At 44.8% G+C, this 14,515-nt stretch overlaps 1 protein-coding gene and 1 long non-coding RNA gene across 2 annotated transcripts in view; both read left to right on the forward strand.

Annotated features, from left to right (window-relative positions):
* The window catches only part of LOC144584063 (uncharacterized), a 266,283-nt gene that overhangs the window by 90,795 nt on the left and 160,973 nt on the right, over positions 1-14,515 (forward strand). The gene's annotated exons all lie outside the window — the stretch shown is intronic.
* On the forward strand, positions 419-3,539 carry LOC144584060 (uncharacterized). The gene is made up of 2 exons (XM_078379277.1): positions 419-3,174; positions 3,437-3,539. Exon 1 carries the CDS (start codon positions 419-421, stop codon positions 3,158-3,160), a length of 2,742 nt encoding a protein of 913 aa, XP_078235403.1. The 3' UTR covers positions 3,161-3,174; positions 3,437-3,539.

A 14,515-nucleotide genomic window follows, 5' to 3' on the forward strand; every position in this document is an offset into this window, starting at 1 on the left:
AACAGATGAAAACTTGAAGTCCCTCCACGAGAGTAAGAAAACGGCAAAATCTTATGCCATACAGCAACAGCCAAGGCCTTCAAAACCTCACTGGCGCCCCAGGCCTCAACAGCAGTCGTACCAGCAAGGCACAACCTCCACTTATCGCCAGTTCAGGCCACAACCCCCTGCAAGATCTTCTCAGGCTTCTTCCTCCGCCTCTAGCTTCAAGACACACAGCAAACGCCAGTCATTCAAGCCTTCTGGCCGGAAGTTCAAACAATACCTTTGACTTCCCAGTCAGCATCCGAATCCACCACCCTCTGACTCGCCTCTCTCCTTTCCTTCAGAACTGGTACAAGATCACTCGAGACACCTGGGTCTTGAACATTATCAGCTCCGGCTACCGCCTGGAGTTTATAGAATTGCCTCCTCTAGGATGGGTCAGGCATACATCCTTCGATCCCGTCCTAGAGGAAGAGATTCTCACTCTATTACAGAAGCGAGCCATCCAGAAGGTACCTTACAGGGACATCCTGAACGGGTTCTACTCCCGATACTTTGCTGTTCCAAAGAAGGACGGGGGTCTTCGACCCATACTGGATTTGAGAGATCTCAACACCTACCTCAATCCTCGGAAGTTCCGGATGGTTACCCTGGAAGGGATCGTCCATCTGCTCAAGAAAGGAGATTGGTTTGTAGTGGTGGATCTGAAGGATGCTTACTTTCATGTAACAATCCACGAGGCTTACAGAAAGTACCTTCGACTGATCTTCCAGGACACCATATACCAATTTGTAGCCCTGCCATTCGGCCTCTCCACCGCCCCACGGACCTTTACCAAGTGTATGGCCCCAGTGGCAGCTTATCTACGTCTCCAGGGGATCCAAATTTACCCATACATCGACGATTGGCTGATAGTGTCAAAGTCCGAACACCAAGCCTACCAGGACACTCATCAAGTTCTGCAGACCCTACAGGCCTTAGGCCTATCCATCAACTACGAGAAGTCTCATTTACGACCCTCTCAAGTGATGGACTACATAGGGGCCAGGCTGGATGCCGTGCAAGCCCGTCTGTTCACACTTCCAGAACGTGTCTACAAAATAAGAAAAGCAGTTCTGAGGTTCAAGCCAAGGGGGACAGTATCGGCAAAGCTAGCACAACACCTGCTAGGCCTCATGGCCTCAACAACGGCCACCTTGCCCCATGCGAGACTCAAAATGCGCTCCCTACAATCTTGGCTGATGGCCCTGTTCAACCCTGTGACAGACAGTCATCACAAGCGCCTCAGGGTCACTCCAGAACTTGCAAGGCAATTACAGTGGTGGCTCTTTCCTCCACATCTGCTAATCGGAAGGCCCTTTCGTCCTCTACAACTCACCATACAGGTGACAACGGACGCCAGCCCGATGGGATGGGGAGCCCACTGTCTACATCACCAGATACATGCTCTGTGGTCCCCGCAGGAAGCATCCCTGCATATCAACCATCTAGAGATGCTGGCGGTGATAAAGGCCTTCAGGGCGTTTCTTCCTCTTCTCAGGGGCACAGCTGTACAGGTAGTAACAGACAATACCACCACGATGTACTACCTGAACAAGCAAGGGGGCACGAGGTCCAAGTCTCTGCTGTTTCTCACAGTACATTTCTGGGAATGGTGCTACCTGAGGCACATTTTTCCAGTGACTATCCATGTGGCCACATCAGACAACCAGTTGGCGGACGAACTCAGTCGTCGCCCGTTCCAATCCCACGAGTGGCAACTGGACCAGAAGGTATTCACCACCCTTTGCCATCGATGGGGACATCCACTGGTGGACATGTTTGCCACGCAATACAACACGAAGTGTCCACTCTATGCGTCCCGCGCGGGCAGGGGACAAGGCTCCATAGGGGACGCGTTCATGGTACCATGGAGGGGAGGCCTCATCTACCTGTTTCCTCCTCTGCCACTCCTTCAGAGGGTCATAGTCAGACTACTACAGACGAGGGCAGAAGCCATACTAATTGCCCCTTGGTGGCCACGTCGACCGTGGTTCTCCACTCTGTCTCAAGCGTCAGTGGACAGGGTGACTCTTCCATTGCAGCCCAACTTACTCACTCAGAGCGGAGGGAATGTTCTCCATCCAGACCTCGATGCACTCCACTTGACTGCGTGGAGGATTTCCCATCATTGACAGAGGTCATCATTAAGGCACGGAAGCCTGCCACTAAGTTGCTTTACAGCTACAAGTGGAGAAATTTTCTCAGGTTTGCTGAGGAACGTCAGCTGCATTCCTCACCTGTGGCCTTATCTACTCTGCTGTTATACCTCAGGCATCTTTTCGATTTGGGCCTGTCTAAGTCAACGCTGAAGGTTTACACTGCAGCTATTGTGGCCTTTCAACCTCCGGGTTCAGAGTCATCCAGATGGTTCTCTCACCCAACCCTTAAAGCCTTTTTCAAGGGACTTGACAACATGCGGCCTCCAGCTAAAAGACCGATACCTCAGTGGTCGCTACAGACTGTCTTGCATTGTCTTACGCGGCATCCTTTCGAGCCCATGGCCTCCTGTGACTTGAAATTCTTGTCCTTCAAGACACTGTTTTTGGTGGCCATTACTTCGGCTAGGAGAGCTAGTGAGTTAGCTGCCCTACGTGCCGATCCTCCTTATTTGCAATTTTTTAAGGATAAGGTTGTCCTTCATCCTGATGTGACATTTCTGCCTAAGGTTGTGTCTACCTTCCACGTTAACCAACCGTTGATCTTACCAACCCCTTTTCCTGATGCAGTTACAGAAGTCGAACGCATGCTCCATGCTTTAGATGTTCGTAGAGCACTGGCCTATTATGTTACCAGGACTAAAGATTTCAGGAAGGCCCATAGACTGTTTCTTTGTTTTTATGGGCCTCGCAAGGGCTCTCCTGCTTCCTCCTCTTCCCTCTCCAGGTGGCTAGTCTCTACCATTTCTTTGGCATATGAACTGCTGCAGAAACCTGTGCCGGAAGGTCTCAAAGCCCATTCCACTAGGGCCATGGCTACATCTACGGCCTTGCTAAGGGGAGTCGACATCCAGGAGATTTGTCGGTCTGCTACTTGGTCCAATGCTTCTACCTTTGTTACCCACTACAAGCTGGACCTTCGGGCTAAAGCAGAGACCAAATTTGGAAGGGCTGTTTTGACTTCACTGCTTCAGTGACGGCCCACCATCCTGTAAGTGTGCTTGCTAGTCACCCATTAGTGTGGATTCATGGAGAACCACGTTGAAGAAGGACAGGTTACTTACCTGTAAACATGGTTCTTCAAGTGGATTCTCCATGAATACACACGTCCCGCCCGGCCTCCCCACTTGTCCGTCACTGAGGAGTGTTCTGGTTTCCAACTCTTCACATGGCGGACATGGGGAACTGAGCCGTTGGCGGGCTGAGCATGCTCAGTGCAGGGCAACCTGAACATTGTTACTTTTCTCTTGCAGCTCTAGAAGATTCCGAGAGGCCAGCACAAGTGCTGACTTAACCCATTAGTGTGTATTCATGGAGAATCCACTTGAAGAACCATGTTTACAGGTAAGTAACCTGTCCTTTTCAGAAACACCCCTTAGATCTCACACATGGACTGATCCCAGGGTGAGAGGTACAAGGAGTTTCCAGAGGTGGGCAGATCTGTTCTACTGAGATGGTAGGATCCAACCAAATTCTGTTCCATCCCTATTGGAGCTTAGACTTTTTCCTTTTTTAAAAAAAATTACAGCTTCCAAAATCTATAACCACCATGGTTTATGGGTTCAGTCGTCATTTTTCCTACCCCCAACTTTTTGGGGGGATGTTGGTGATTGAACTTGAATCTGATATCTCCTCTATAAGTAAAGTACTGTATGTGCTCTAACTATGAGCTATAACCAGAGTGTCAAAAAGGTTGCTTTTTGGGACTACAACTCCCAGAATTCCACAGGCCTTTCACTGTTTCAGGCCTTGTAAAAGGGTCAGTAAGAAGTGGAATTAAGAAAGCACATGATTCTGAATGGTTTTAAAATAATTTTATATGTTTTAAATTGCTTCAGGTTGTTCTAAATGCAAACTTTTAAATTGCTTCTTGCTTCTATTCTTCTAGAAGATTTTGCAACATAAGGTGGGAATATTTGAATATTTTAATAAATAAATGCACCACATGACCAAACAAATAATAATAAATAAATAATAAAATTCGGCTTTCCTCCCACATTTCCCTGGTCTGATATGTACATTTGAATTTGTAAAAGGGGGAGGGAAACATGTCCATGTATGTGCATGCACGCGTGTGCGCGCACGCACAACACACACATCGTGAGTGGCCTTCTCTGTCAATCTGTAGCAAAGAAACTCTTATGGCTTCTACCCTATTATTGCCTGTACTGTAATTTAAATCTATACTGGACGCTTCGCCATGGACTCTGTTTGTGATAAAGAGATCAGTCTGGAAGCCTGTTCACTGCGTGATGGCAGCGGGGGGGGGAGTGGTAGGGGCCCTGCCAAAGATATTATCAAATACAGCAACTGGTAAGAGGGAAAAAGCAATTAAAAAGTGAGGGCAAACAAGGAAGAAGAAAGGGGGAAAGGGAGAGAGAGAGAAAAGAAAGATGGAGGGACAGAAATAGAAGGTAAAGTTGAGGAGAGAGAAAGACAGTCGTGCAGTGGAGATACTAATGCTCTCAGGGTCAAAGTCCCAGGAGATTTTGAGTAGCAGGATCTACCATATCACGCACCCACCCACCCCAGGCTCATTTTTATTCCTTCTGAGCTGAGAAGTTCTCACAGTAGCTGGAGGAGACATGGATTTTCCCAGGAGTGTTATATTGCTGCAGGTTTATCTCTATTGTAATAAAAAAATATCTGAGGGTGGTTTGATCTTAAACAAGCAATTCAGAGCCATTAGCTCTATAAAAGACCCATGCCTTGTTTGTTGTTCTGGACCTGCCCAGCTGCCTCTATCTGTGAAGCTGAAGGAGAAACAAGAACATTCTTAACTGTTATTTTGTCCGGGGTGCTATTGCCTTCCCTTCTGCCATTGTTCCACAACGAGGTGACATCTGGGACACTGGGAGGCAATATAAAATGGCCGGTGGGCTGTCAACCCATGAGCTCCAGTAGTCGTCTGTGAGGGGAGCAAAAAATGATGTTTCAAAAGAAGGCTGAAGCTGCACTTTTGATTCTGCCCTCTCACCACCCGGTCTGTTGGGAAATTTAACTTCAGTGGAATATTTGTCAGTCTTCTGATCTCTCCACCAGAAAATGAGGTGCTGAATTTCAAGAGGCCGCTTGTGTTCAGCTTGAGATCTAAGATTTTGGGGACTGTTTAAATTAGGTTGTGTTTGAAACAACATCATATAGTATAAACAGGAGGGAAGCTAAGAAAAGTTGCTGTGTTGTACTGTAATTCTGAGAAACTTCCCAACGGGCAGTTGTAGTCTCCAAAAGTAACATTCCCAAATTCACAGATTCTCCAGAGCTGTAGGAGACATGGTTTCATGGCCATCCAAATCTTAAATGCTAAAGCCACTCTTGTCTGCCACTGGAAATGCAAAAGCAGCTGCAATGCGACATGATGAGGCCTGGTTGCTGTCTGCTCACACAACAGAGCGTACAGGCAGCCATGGGCCAAATAGATAACTGGACCTCACCACATCTCTGCAACCAGCACACAAACACACTTGTGTGTATCTTTCTCTGTGTGTGTTCTGTGCCATCCAGTTAGAACCAATTTATAGCAACCCTAATAGAGCTTTTAAGGTAAGTGAGATATTTAAGGAGCAGTTTTATCAGTTCTACCGCCCCAGGGATTTCCCATGGCCAAGTGGGGATTTGAACCCTGTTCTCCAGAGTCCTAGTCCTGTCACTCTGTCCACTAGACCACATGGGGAAATCATAATACACTTTTGTGTGTTGTAAATTAAACAGAACACCACCGTACTAGCACACACGTTTTCCTACTACTGCTCCTTGTGTAGCTACAAAGTTTGGACATCTAACTCTGTAACTTGGAAGCTGAACTATGTTACATCCCATGACTCTCTTTCAAATGACACTCGTTACAGCTAATGGTTTTGTTTGTGAATTATGATGGCTAAATGTTCCACTGTGTCTAACAGAATTCAAGCTCAACCTTACCAGTACCTCGGAGGTTTCTGCAAAACTTCTTCGCCCAGCAAATGAAAGCTGAGCCATTAACAGCCCCCGAAACTTACTTCCTCTCTTTAACAATATCCTCGCTTTCAAGGCACTTGGCCTTTTCTCCCACGCTAACTTCGCTGCCATCTGCGATACATGGTGGATTGAGGCTCCGGCAAATTACCCCATCAGAAGGCAACTTGGCTTGTCCGTCATTCTGGGCTGGATTGGCACCCGGCATGACAGGAGAGTGACAGAGATGGGCTGGCATGTATTTTTTAAGAGCAGAGAAAGGGGGAGATTGAGAGGGAGAGGGAGAGAGAGAGAGAGAGAGAGAGAGATGGAGTGTGTACATGCAAAAGAGAGAGCAGGAGTGAGAATGTTCTACCCAGAATTCCCTGGGCTAAGCTATATCAGTCAATCTTAAGGCTAATTCGTGTCAGTGCTTGTTCCCTATCTCTTTGAGTCTCCAGCGGAAGGTTGATAAAATTGAAGTGGAAATGAAGTTGGAGGCACCAGAGGATACAGGCAACAATAGTCCAGTGAAATGGATTTGTAGGTCTGATACACTCTTTGGAGCGGCAGCCTCTTTTGTGACCTTGACAACGTCCTTGGGAAAAGGGCTGGAGGTGGGGAGACAGAAAAGAGAGAGAATGAAAGAGAGAGAGGAGGAGGGAGCCAGCGAGCGGCGTTTGTATTTATAAAGAGATGTTTAAGTAAAACAGTCCGTTGGCTACGCTGGGCACTGAACACGAGAACCTACAAGTCTGACTTAACTTGTGTGCCTGGTGGTTTATGATGGAGACATCTAATTAGAAACTAGACCATTACCCCCCACAAAGGGGTAGCCCATTGGCAGTGTAAATCAATGGGTGCCTTGCAAAAACCCACAGATGTGATTTATGGTCCTTTCCCAAGACCTGTAGACGAAATCCTGTGTCTCATAGTCATCGACAACAAACTAGGGTAGAACTCAGGAATCCCAGGCCTTGGAACCAAATAGAGCCCTCATGGAGTCCCAGTTGACCTTTGGGTTTCCCCGAGATGGCCCTGGCATTCTTCATGGGTGGCTTCTTGGCTATGGTGTGGGTTTCAGCTCCATTCAAAACAGTTGTGATGTGCTTTTCTTCTTGGCAATAAGCATATTAAATCCAAGCGTCTGGTTTTTATGCTCCACCATCTTTTGTCCTTTGGGCCCATCGACCACTGGAATGTAGATCCCAAGGCCTTCTCTGTAACTTTCTATGGCCCTTGAGCTGATAGAGGTTCCCCTGTACTTGCCCTAAGAGTCACCGGGGACTAATCTTGAAGTTTGGCGAAGGTTCCTTCTCCCCTTTTTAAATCATAAGGAATGTTCTTCTGGGTTTGTACCCATGATTCCCCAACAATGTCCTGCAAGGGCTGGTTTGGTTGCTGTGTTGGACACGGTGGGGAAACCCAATTGCCATACAGTGTGGGCAGAAGGTAGATCACAATCTACTGGTCGATCCTTTGGTGATTTGTAATAGATCAAGGAATCAGGCTTTCTTGATGGTGGCTCCCATTTTCTGGAACAGGTTACCAGCAGAGATACAGCAGGCTCTTTCTCTCATATGTTCAGGAAACTGTTAAAACAGAACTATTTAAAGCTTCCTCTAATAACAGATACTAATATTTTATTTTTGGTGTTTTCAATTTTTAAAAATTACTATATTATCTATATAGCCATGTGGAGTCTTTATGATCTATAAGTTTTAACTTGTAAACCACGCAGAATAGTGTGCACGCTAATGGGGTGGTATATAAACCAAATAAACACATACATAAAATAAATTGATCACCAACTGTTTCTGAGTCCAAGTTGTTTAAGAATAATAAAGCAAAATAGCTCCCATCCCTAATTTCTGTCATGCCAGCATGAAGAAGCTAGATATGAAAGTTTACCTACTTTTTAATAGTTCGGTGGTTCAATAAAGACCGATAGCACTTACCACCCTTGCTTTCGGATTCGGCAGCAGAGAAAACATTTCTCAATGAGAGCGAAAACCTTGTGACTCACTCTTTACGTGGCTGGATAGCTCGGTGGTTTAGGTCTCCGGCTGCGGAGCCAAAGGTTGGGAGTGTGTCACCTGAAAGTAGAGCCAACCTGTGTAGCCTTGGGCAAACTGCACAGTCCCAGGGCACCCCTGGAAGAAAGGAATGGGAAACCACTTTGGAATATTCTCTATGTGAAAAACCTTGAAAAAGGGTCACCAGAAGGCAGAATTGACTTGATGCCACATGATTATTGTTATTATTATTGTTGCCATTGGTGTTTCATGTTCACCCAGTTCCAGAGTTTGCAAAAGTTATTTATTTTGGACACCATCTTCCAGGATGCCACAACTGGCACAGCTAAAGCACTCAGGCTATCATCATCCAGAAAATGATCTTTTCCTAATGTTGCTCAATCCAGGGGAAACTTAGGTGGCACTCACTGGAGGAACAGCAGGGAGGCAGGTGCAGAATGAGGATTTCAATAATACTGGAGATTCCTCTGTTTGAGATAAAGAGAAAGATGGCATGGTACTTATCTTACTCATGCATTTCCAAAAATCATTCAATGGTCTCACAATTTGACTGATTTCCGCCCTCCTTCCCCTCCCGCCCCGTCTCAGTTTTTACAGTGAGTTGGACATAGCTAATAAGAACCAGCTGTTTTTTTCCACTCTGATAGCTGTGAGAAACTGATGACAACCTGTTTGACCCTTAACCTCTGAACTTGACCCCCTTCTAATACCTTCAGCTGCTGGTTGTTATGGGTGGCTGGCAAAGGGGCTTTGTCTCCCTCCCTCCCTCCCTCTCTCCCTCTCTCTCTCTCTCTTTTTGTTCCCTGTTTTGGAGTCCAGACAGATAAATGATTTCTATTTGTCCTTTGGCGCAACGGAAGAGCTGATCGATACCGTCCACGAATGATGTCAAGGATTTGTCGCTACAGCTTATGAATGACAAAACACTGCCCTCCCCACCACCACCACCCCTGCCAAAAAGAACTCCACCTTTTGGGGGCAAAAGATTGAAAGCTGGAAGAGTTTATTGATTTCTGCTTTCTTAAATAGCGGCTTGGGCCACAATAGAGGAAAGAAAAGAAAAGCTTTGTGTGGTAAAATACAGCAAAAAGCTTCCTTGAGCGCCAACGATTAGATCAGCTATTGCATTTAAGTACTGCACGAGCCTCCATCGTGGCCAGTTGGCCGCTCAATTTTGCCCAGCTGCAATTTCCCTCCATTTTTCCTTCCTGCAAAAGCATTTCAGTAGCGGAAAAGTAGGCACACCCCCTTTTTCCTCCCCTGCACAAAATGCTTTCACTTTGCCGTCCATTCGGTCACAGGTCAATGGCAGGCGAGGATGGATTCTGCAGGGTCAAACCGCACTGTGTGGGTACAAGGGAAGGTTGGCAGGCGGAAAGCACTTCGGAGGCAGAGGGCTGGTCTAATGGACAGCCGGAGAATGTCTCCTCTCCAGTGGAGCCTGTTCAGAGGAGGTGATGAATCCACTCCAGGTTTTATGCTGAACTTCAACCAAGAATGGAACCCTATCTTCAAAAACAGTTCAGCACTTTGGAGAGCTCATGGAATCTTAAAAGGATACAGTATTCTGGAGCAGATTAACAGTACCTGTGAAATAGAAGTTACCTGCCTCCATAGCCCCAATTCTTGCTAAAAGCCTGTAGGGCAATGATGGGGAATCTGAGTGCAAAGGCCAAGTTTGATTTCAGACAATTTTTGGGGTTGACATGCTTTGGATGGATGAGGTCAGACTTAGGGTCCCAGGAAACCTGGATCTCCAAGGACTTGAGGTCCCCTACTCATGCTGAACCTCTGGTTTCAAAGATAATGGTCCTTTGGGTGAATATAGGATAGCAAAGCTAGTGAAAAATTCGCAGGATACATGTATGGACAGAAGCTTTGCAAATCACAGGCATACTGTTGCACAGAATTGAAAGCTGAGCAAAAACATCCTTAATGTCACCACCCATTTTCAGAATAAACCCATTTAAAATGATGGTGATGTCCACTCTTCCTGATGCAGCCAAGCTCTGTTGATACAGATACATTCTGTCCTACATAGACAGGAATCATTGCTTCCTCCTCCTTTCTTCACTCAGAAGGACAACAACCTGAAGACAATCAGAATGCTGGCAAAAGCCAAATCTGATTGAGATCAAAAGCCAAATCTGAGTGAGGGCAGGAAATTTGTCCTATACTAATGCCGGCACCTTCAAAGAGAAAAGGAAGTTTAGAAATAAATTGATATCCATCATCAGCACAAAGGATAGGGACCTGCCTCTGCAAGAATTGTACAGTGTGATATTGAAGTCAATGAAAAATGTGATCAGTATAGCTCTAAAGAATGTTCCTCTCCTCCATTAGAGTTAAGGTACTGTATCTGAAATTTTTCCAGGTAGGGACAACCCCTCTGAACAAATATATTTAAAAACAAATCTTCCCCCAATTAAAGGAATTAAAGGATACCCTCATCAGCACCTAATTATAACTTTGTTTCTTAACGTGTCTAGTGACATTCCTATGGATAGTCCATAAAATGGCATGCCATAATCAAATTTGTAAGGCTTTAGGGTGCTACAAATTTTATTTTATTTTGTTGTACTGTATTTGTTTTGCTGCAGTATTTTAGAAATCATTACTACCACAGTTCAGTTTTCCCTTCAAAGATGAATGAATATTTTATGGTAACAGTCTTTTCCTCTAGATGGTTCATTGCACCCAGGACAGTTTTGAGCTGAAGAGGGAAAGCTCCTTTGCACCCAACCTCCAAGATACTTCCCCCCCCACACTCCTATTTAACTCATTTCCTGCTCGGCACAATCAAAAAAGAAAGAGCCTGCTCACAGACTTGAAGGGCGATGCCTTGAGGAAACCCCCAGGTTTCCCACAACTTCCACCTTAGATCTCCAGCTTGTTTGAAGTTGGTTGAAGTCTCCAGTCAACCTTGCAAGTTGTCCAGGTCAAGGATCGCGTTATAAATGTTCCACGCCTCCCGAAGAATAAGTGGATTCTTCTAGCTTCAAAGGACGCTGCTCAGTGACCTGAAGAGGCAAGGAGTCTTTGGGAAGAAACGGTGCTAGACTAAGTGAGGAGAAACATGGGAGAGATGCTGGACACAGTTATACTCCAGCATCTAAGAATCAAAGAATCACAGCTTGCAAGCAATGGTCCTGTTGCTTAGCATAAAAAAATAGCACCAGAGTAGGCCTACTGAATCAGTGGAGATTGAGAGAGTCAGTTCCTCTGAAAGTTTCATTGAAATAAGCTACTCAATTTTTTACTTTCTTGAGCATAGTAAATGGCACTTAGTGTAGATTCATTTGAATCAATGGACCTTTCAGAGGTGTTGGCACACCCCATTGCTTCAATAGGCCTGTGTGGTGTGATTTACTAGACTAAGCAACAGGACTTTGGCCATTGAGTTACAAGTTATATAATTAACCGTAACTAGTTCCTTTAAAGGGTAATCAAGGTGCAAACATTACATTTTAGAAGTAACATAAGAAGTAGGAACAAGATTACTTATAATAACTAATCTTTCCGTTACTTTCAAAGGTTTCTTTTAAAAAGTTAGATTTAAAAGAGAATTTTTGATCTAATTTTTCTTGGATCAAAAAAAGGGCAGGTTGCATTGTAACAAATGTAGTTATGTCCTTAGGGTACTGTTTTGTCTCATTACCTTTCATACACTGATAAAATGCTGAATTTAATTCTTCATCCCAACTAGTGTAGACCCATTGAATTAATGGCACTTATTTAGGTGTTGGCTTGACATGTCCTATTCATTTAGCAGTTCTGCTCCAGCAGAACTAACAATTGGGTCTAGATCTTAATGTCTGCCAGGGATAGGTGTTTTGCAAAGTTAATGTGTCTTAATTTCCCATTCAAGATCAAGCCACTCTCCCCATGCATTCTGTGGGCCTGCTGTCTTTGGGACTAACAACTGGATTCCATCTAAAGTGTTTTGTCAGAATTTCCCATTGTGGGATACAACAGGATATTATAACATCACACAACTACAACTTCAACTGGCAGCAACACAACTTTTTTTTTTTTGGTACTGGTTTGTTAATTGATTTGTGTTGCCTTTTGATACAGCTTAATGTCTAGAACTGTCTATATGCCTCCAAAATAAAATTTTCAACTAATGGTGACGTGAGGAGTCTGTGGCCTTTGACATCTTTCCTGGCTAAAAGGAAAAAAGGGATCACATGACCAGGCAAGAGGCAACATGTTCCCGACTGGTTAAAGCACTTGTGGACTTTTAAGGTGAAAAGAGATGGCTAGGTCTGGCAACCCTGTGCCCCATTGGTGGTCAAGCTTGACAATCAGAAGAAAAGCACCCTCAAGTAGTTAAAGACCTGTTTGTCATATGATGCAATTTTCCTCATCTCTGTATCTTGCATTTAGCAGTGCATTTTTTGAGGACTGGTCACTAGAAGAGAAACAGTCTCACTTTGAAAATCCTTTTTCACACAATGCAGAATTTAATTAATAGAAATCATGTCCATAAATTATGGTACACCCTACAAGATATATGACTTGGATGGAAGACAGGCCTTCTATCTGGGACTTCCAGAGTTCAGGAGAAACAGAATACGGTACCAGTTTCTGTGCTGTATCAGTTACCTTCCAAACACATTTAGTATTAACTTCCTGGTGACATCAGATTAACTACTATGGGAAGAGGAAGTTGGACTGGATTGGCCTTTGGTCTGGTCTATCAAGAGTCCTCTTCAGTAGTAACAGTAAGGATTTTAGGGTCACAGCTATAACTAGTGCCAAAATTTGAGTTATTAATATTTCTTGAAACATAGGCCTAAATCTAAACGTCAGTTCTTGCTAGAGTTGATCTGTTAAATCAATGCCACTTTGTTAAGTCAACATTTAGTTAAGTCCCATTGATGCAATGTTGGGTCTATTCTGCCTGGATTAACAATTACATTTCAGCCTAAGTATTTGTCTTCTAGTAGACCCACAGAGGACACATATTTCTCTGCTTTGTGACACCATCCAGCAACGTTTTGGTGGTTCAGCCTGGGAAATGTCCACCCCCTCTCCGACGAGTGTTGGGTGGCAGGAGTAAAAGTCAATTAATATGAGGCTTTTTCACCACCTGTTTGAATTGCCATGTTATGTGGGAAGGCGTATCAATTAACCACTGTGCTTATCCCAATCATATTTCCCATCTGACCAAACAGTCTCCCTCTTTCAAGCTTTAATCCAGCCACTGGAGCCAAGATTGCTGATTTCATTTCATTCACTCCCAAAGCTTTGTTAAAGATGACCTTCTCTCTCTCTCTCTCTCTCTCTCTCTCTCTCTCTCTCTCTCTGTGTGTGTGTGTTTGTGTGTGTGTGTGTGTGTGTGTGTGTGTTTGTGTGTGTGTGTGTCACCCACCAGGGAGAGAAAGCATTTGTATTTACCCACCATCAGAGAGAAGGAGACATGTGTTATGGGGTAAACCAGCAAAGCGCCAAACAAGAGTTTGAAAGAAATACTTTTTTGGACTATAAACTCCCAGAATTTCCCAAGACAGAGCAGCCAATTTCTGGGAATTGTGGTTCAAAGTGGATTCTGTGAATTAAGGATTAAAATAGAAATGTTTCCAACCTCTGAAGAAAAGAAGACTTGACGTGGGACAGCTGAGTTTGACTATTTTGGTATGTTCTCTAAAGCTTATAAGTGGTTGTGTTGGCTAAATGGAAACAATGGGATTAAGGTTATTAGCTTTGCTGCCAGTGTTTTCCCAACCACCTGGCAGATAGGAGTCAATAAAATTAGGAAGAGATGCAGGGTTGAGCACTACCACCATGTTGGAAGATGTTGAAGAGAAGGCCAGGAGGTGACTGCCTTGTCTTTGGTCTCTATGTGTGATGAGACATTAGAACTCAGTTACCTTCCTCATTCTGGGCTGTATTCACTGACTCTAGACTGGACTCATCCATCCAAATAAGGAAACCAGCAACCGGTTACTTTTCAGCTACCCTTGCTTAGGAGGACCTCAAAGTCATCTGGTTGGGCTCAAACCCCTTTTTGTGCCCCAATATTCTTTCTGGTTGAGGTTGGCTTCTCCTGGTCCCGTTCCTGGACTCTTCTTTTCCAGCTCTTGGCTCAGACCCCTCCATTTGCTGAGAAGAAGACACAGGCTGAAAGGAACCTGTTTAATCCTTCCCATCACACCACCCTTGAGGAACTCCTCAAGGTCATTAAACATGTCTGAAGAAGGTGGTAGAAAACAGATGGAGACGCAAAGAATGGAGATGGATTAAGTACAGTGCTGAGGGATGGAGTCAGGTCAAGCTCTCCTCTTTGCTGGTTCACATCTAAAAAAGAGCTCAAGAGGCCATAGATGCATGTCCTCCTCACCCTTTATCTTCACAACA

The sequence above is a fragment of the Pogona vitticeps genome, chromosome 7 (genome assembly GCF_051106095.1).
Source record: "Pogona vitticeps strain Pit_001003342236 chromosome 7, PviZW2.1, whole genome shotgun sequence".
Lineage (NCBI taxonomy): Eukaryota > Metazoa > Chordata > Lepidosauria > Squamata > Agamidae > Pogona > Pogona vitticeps.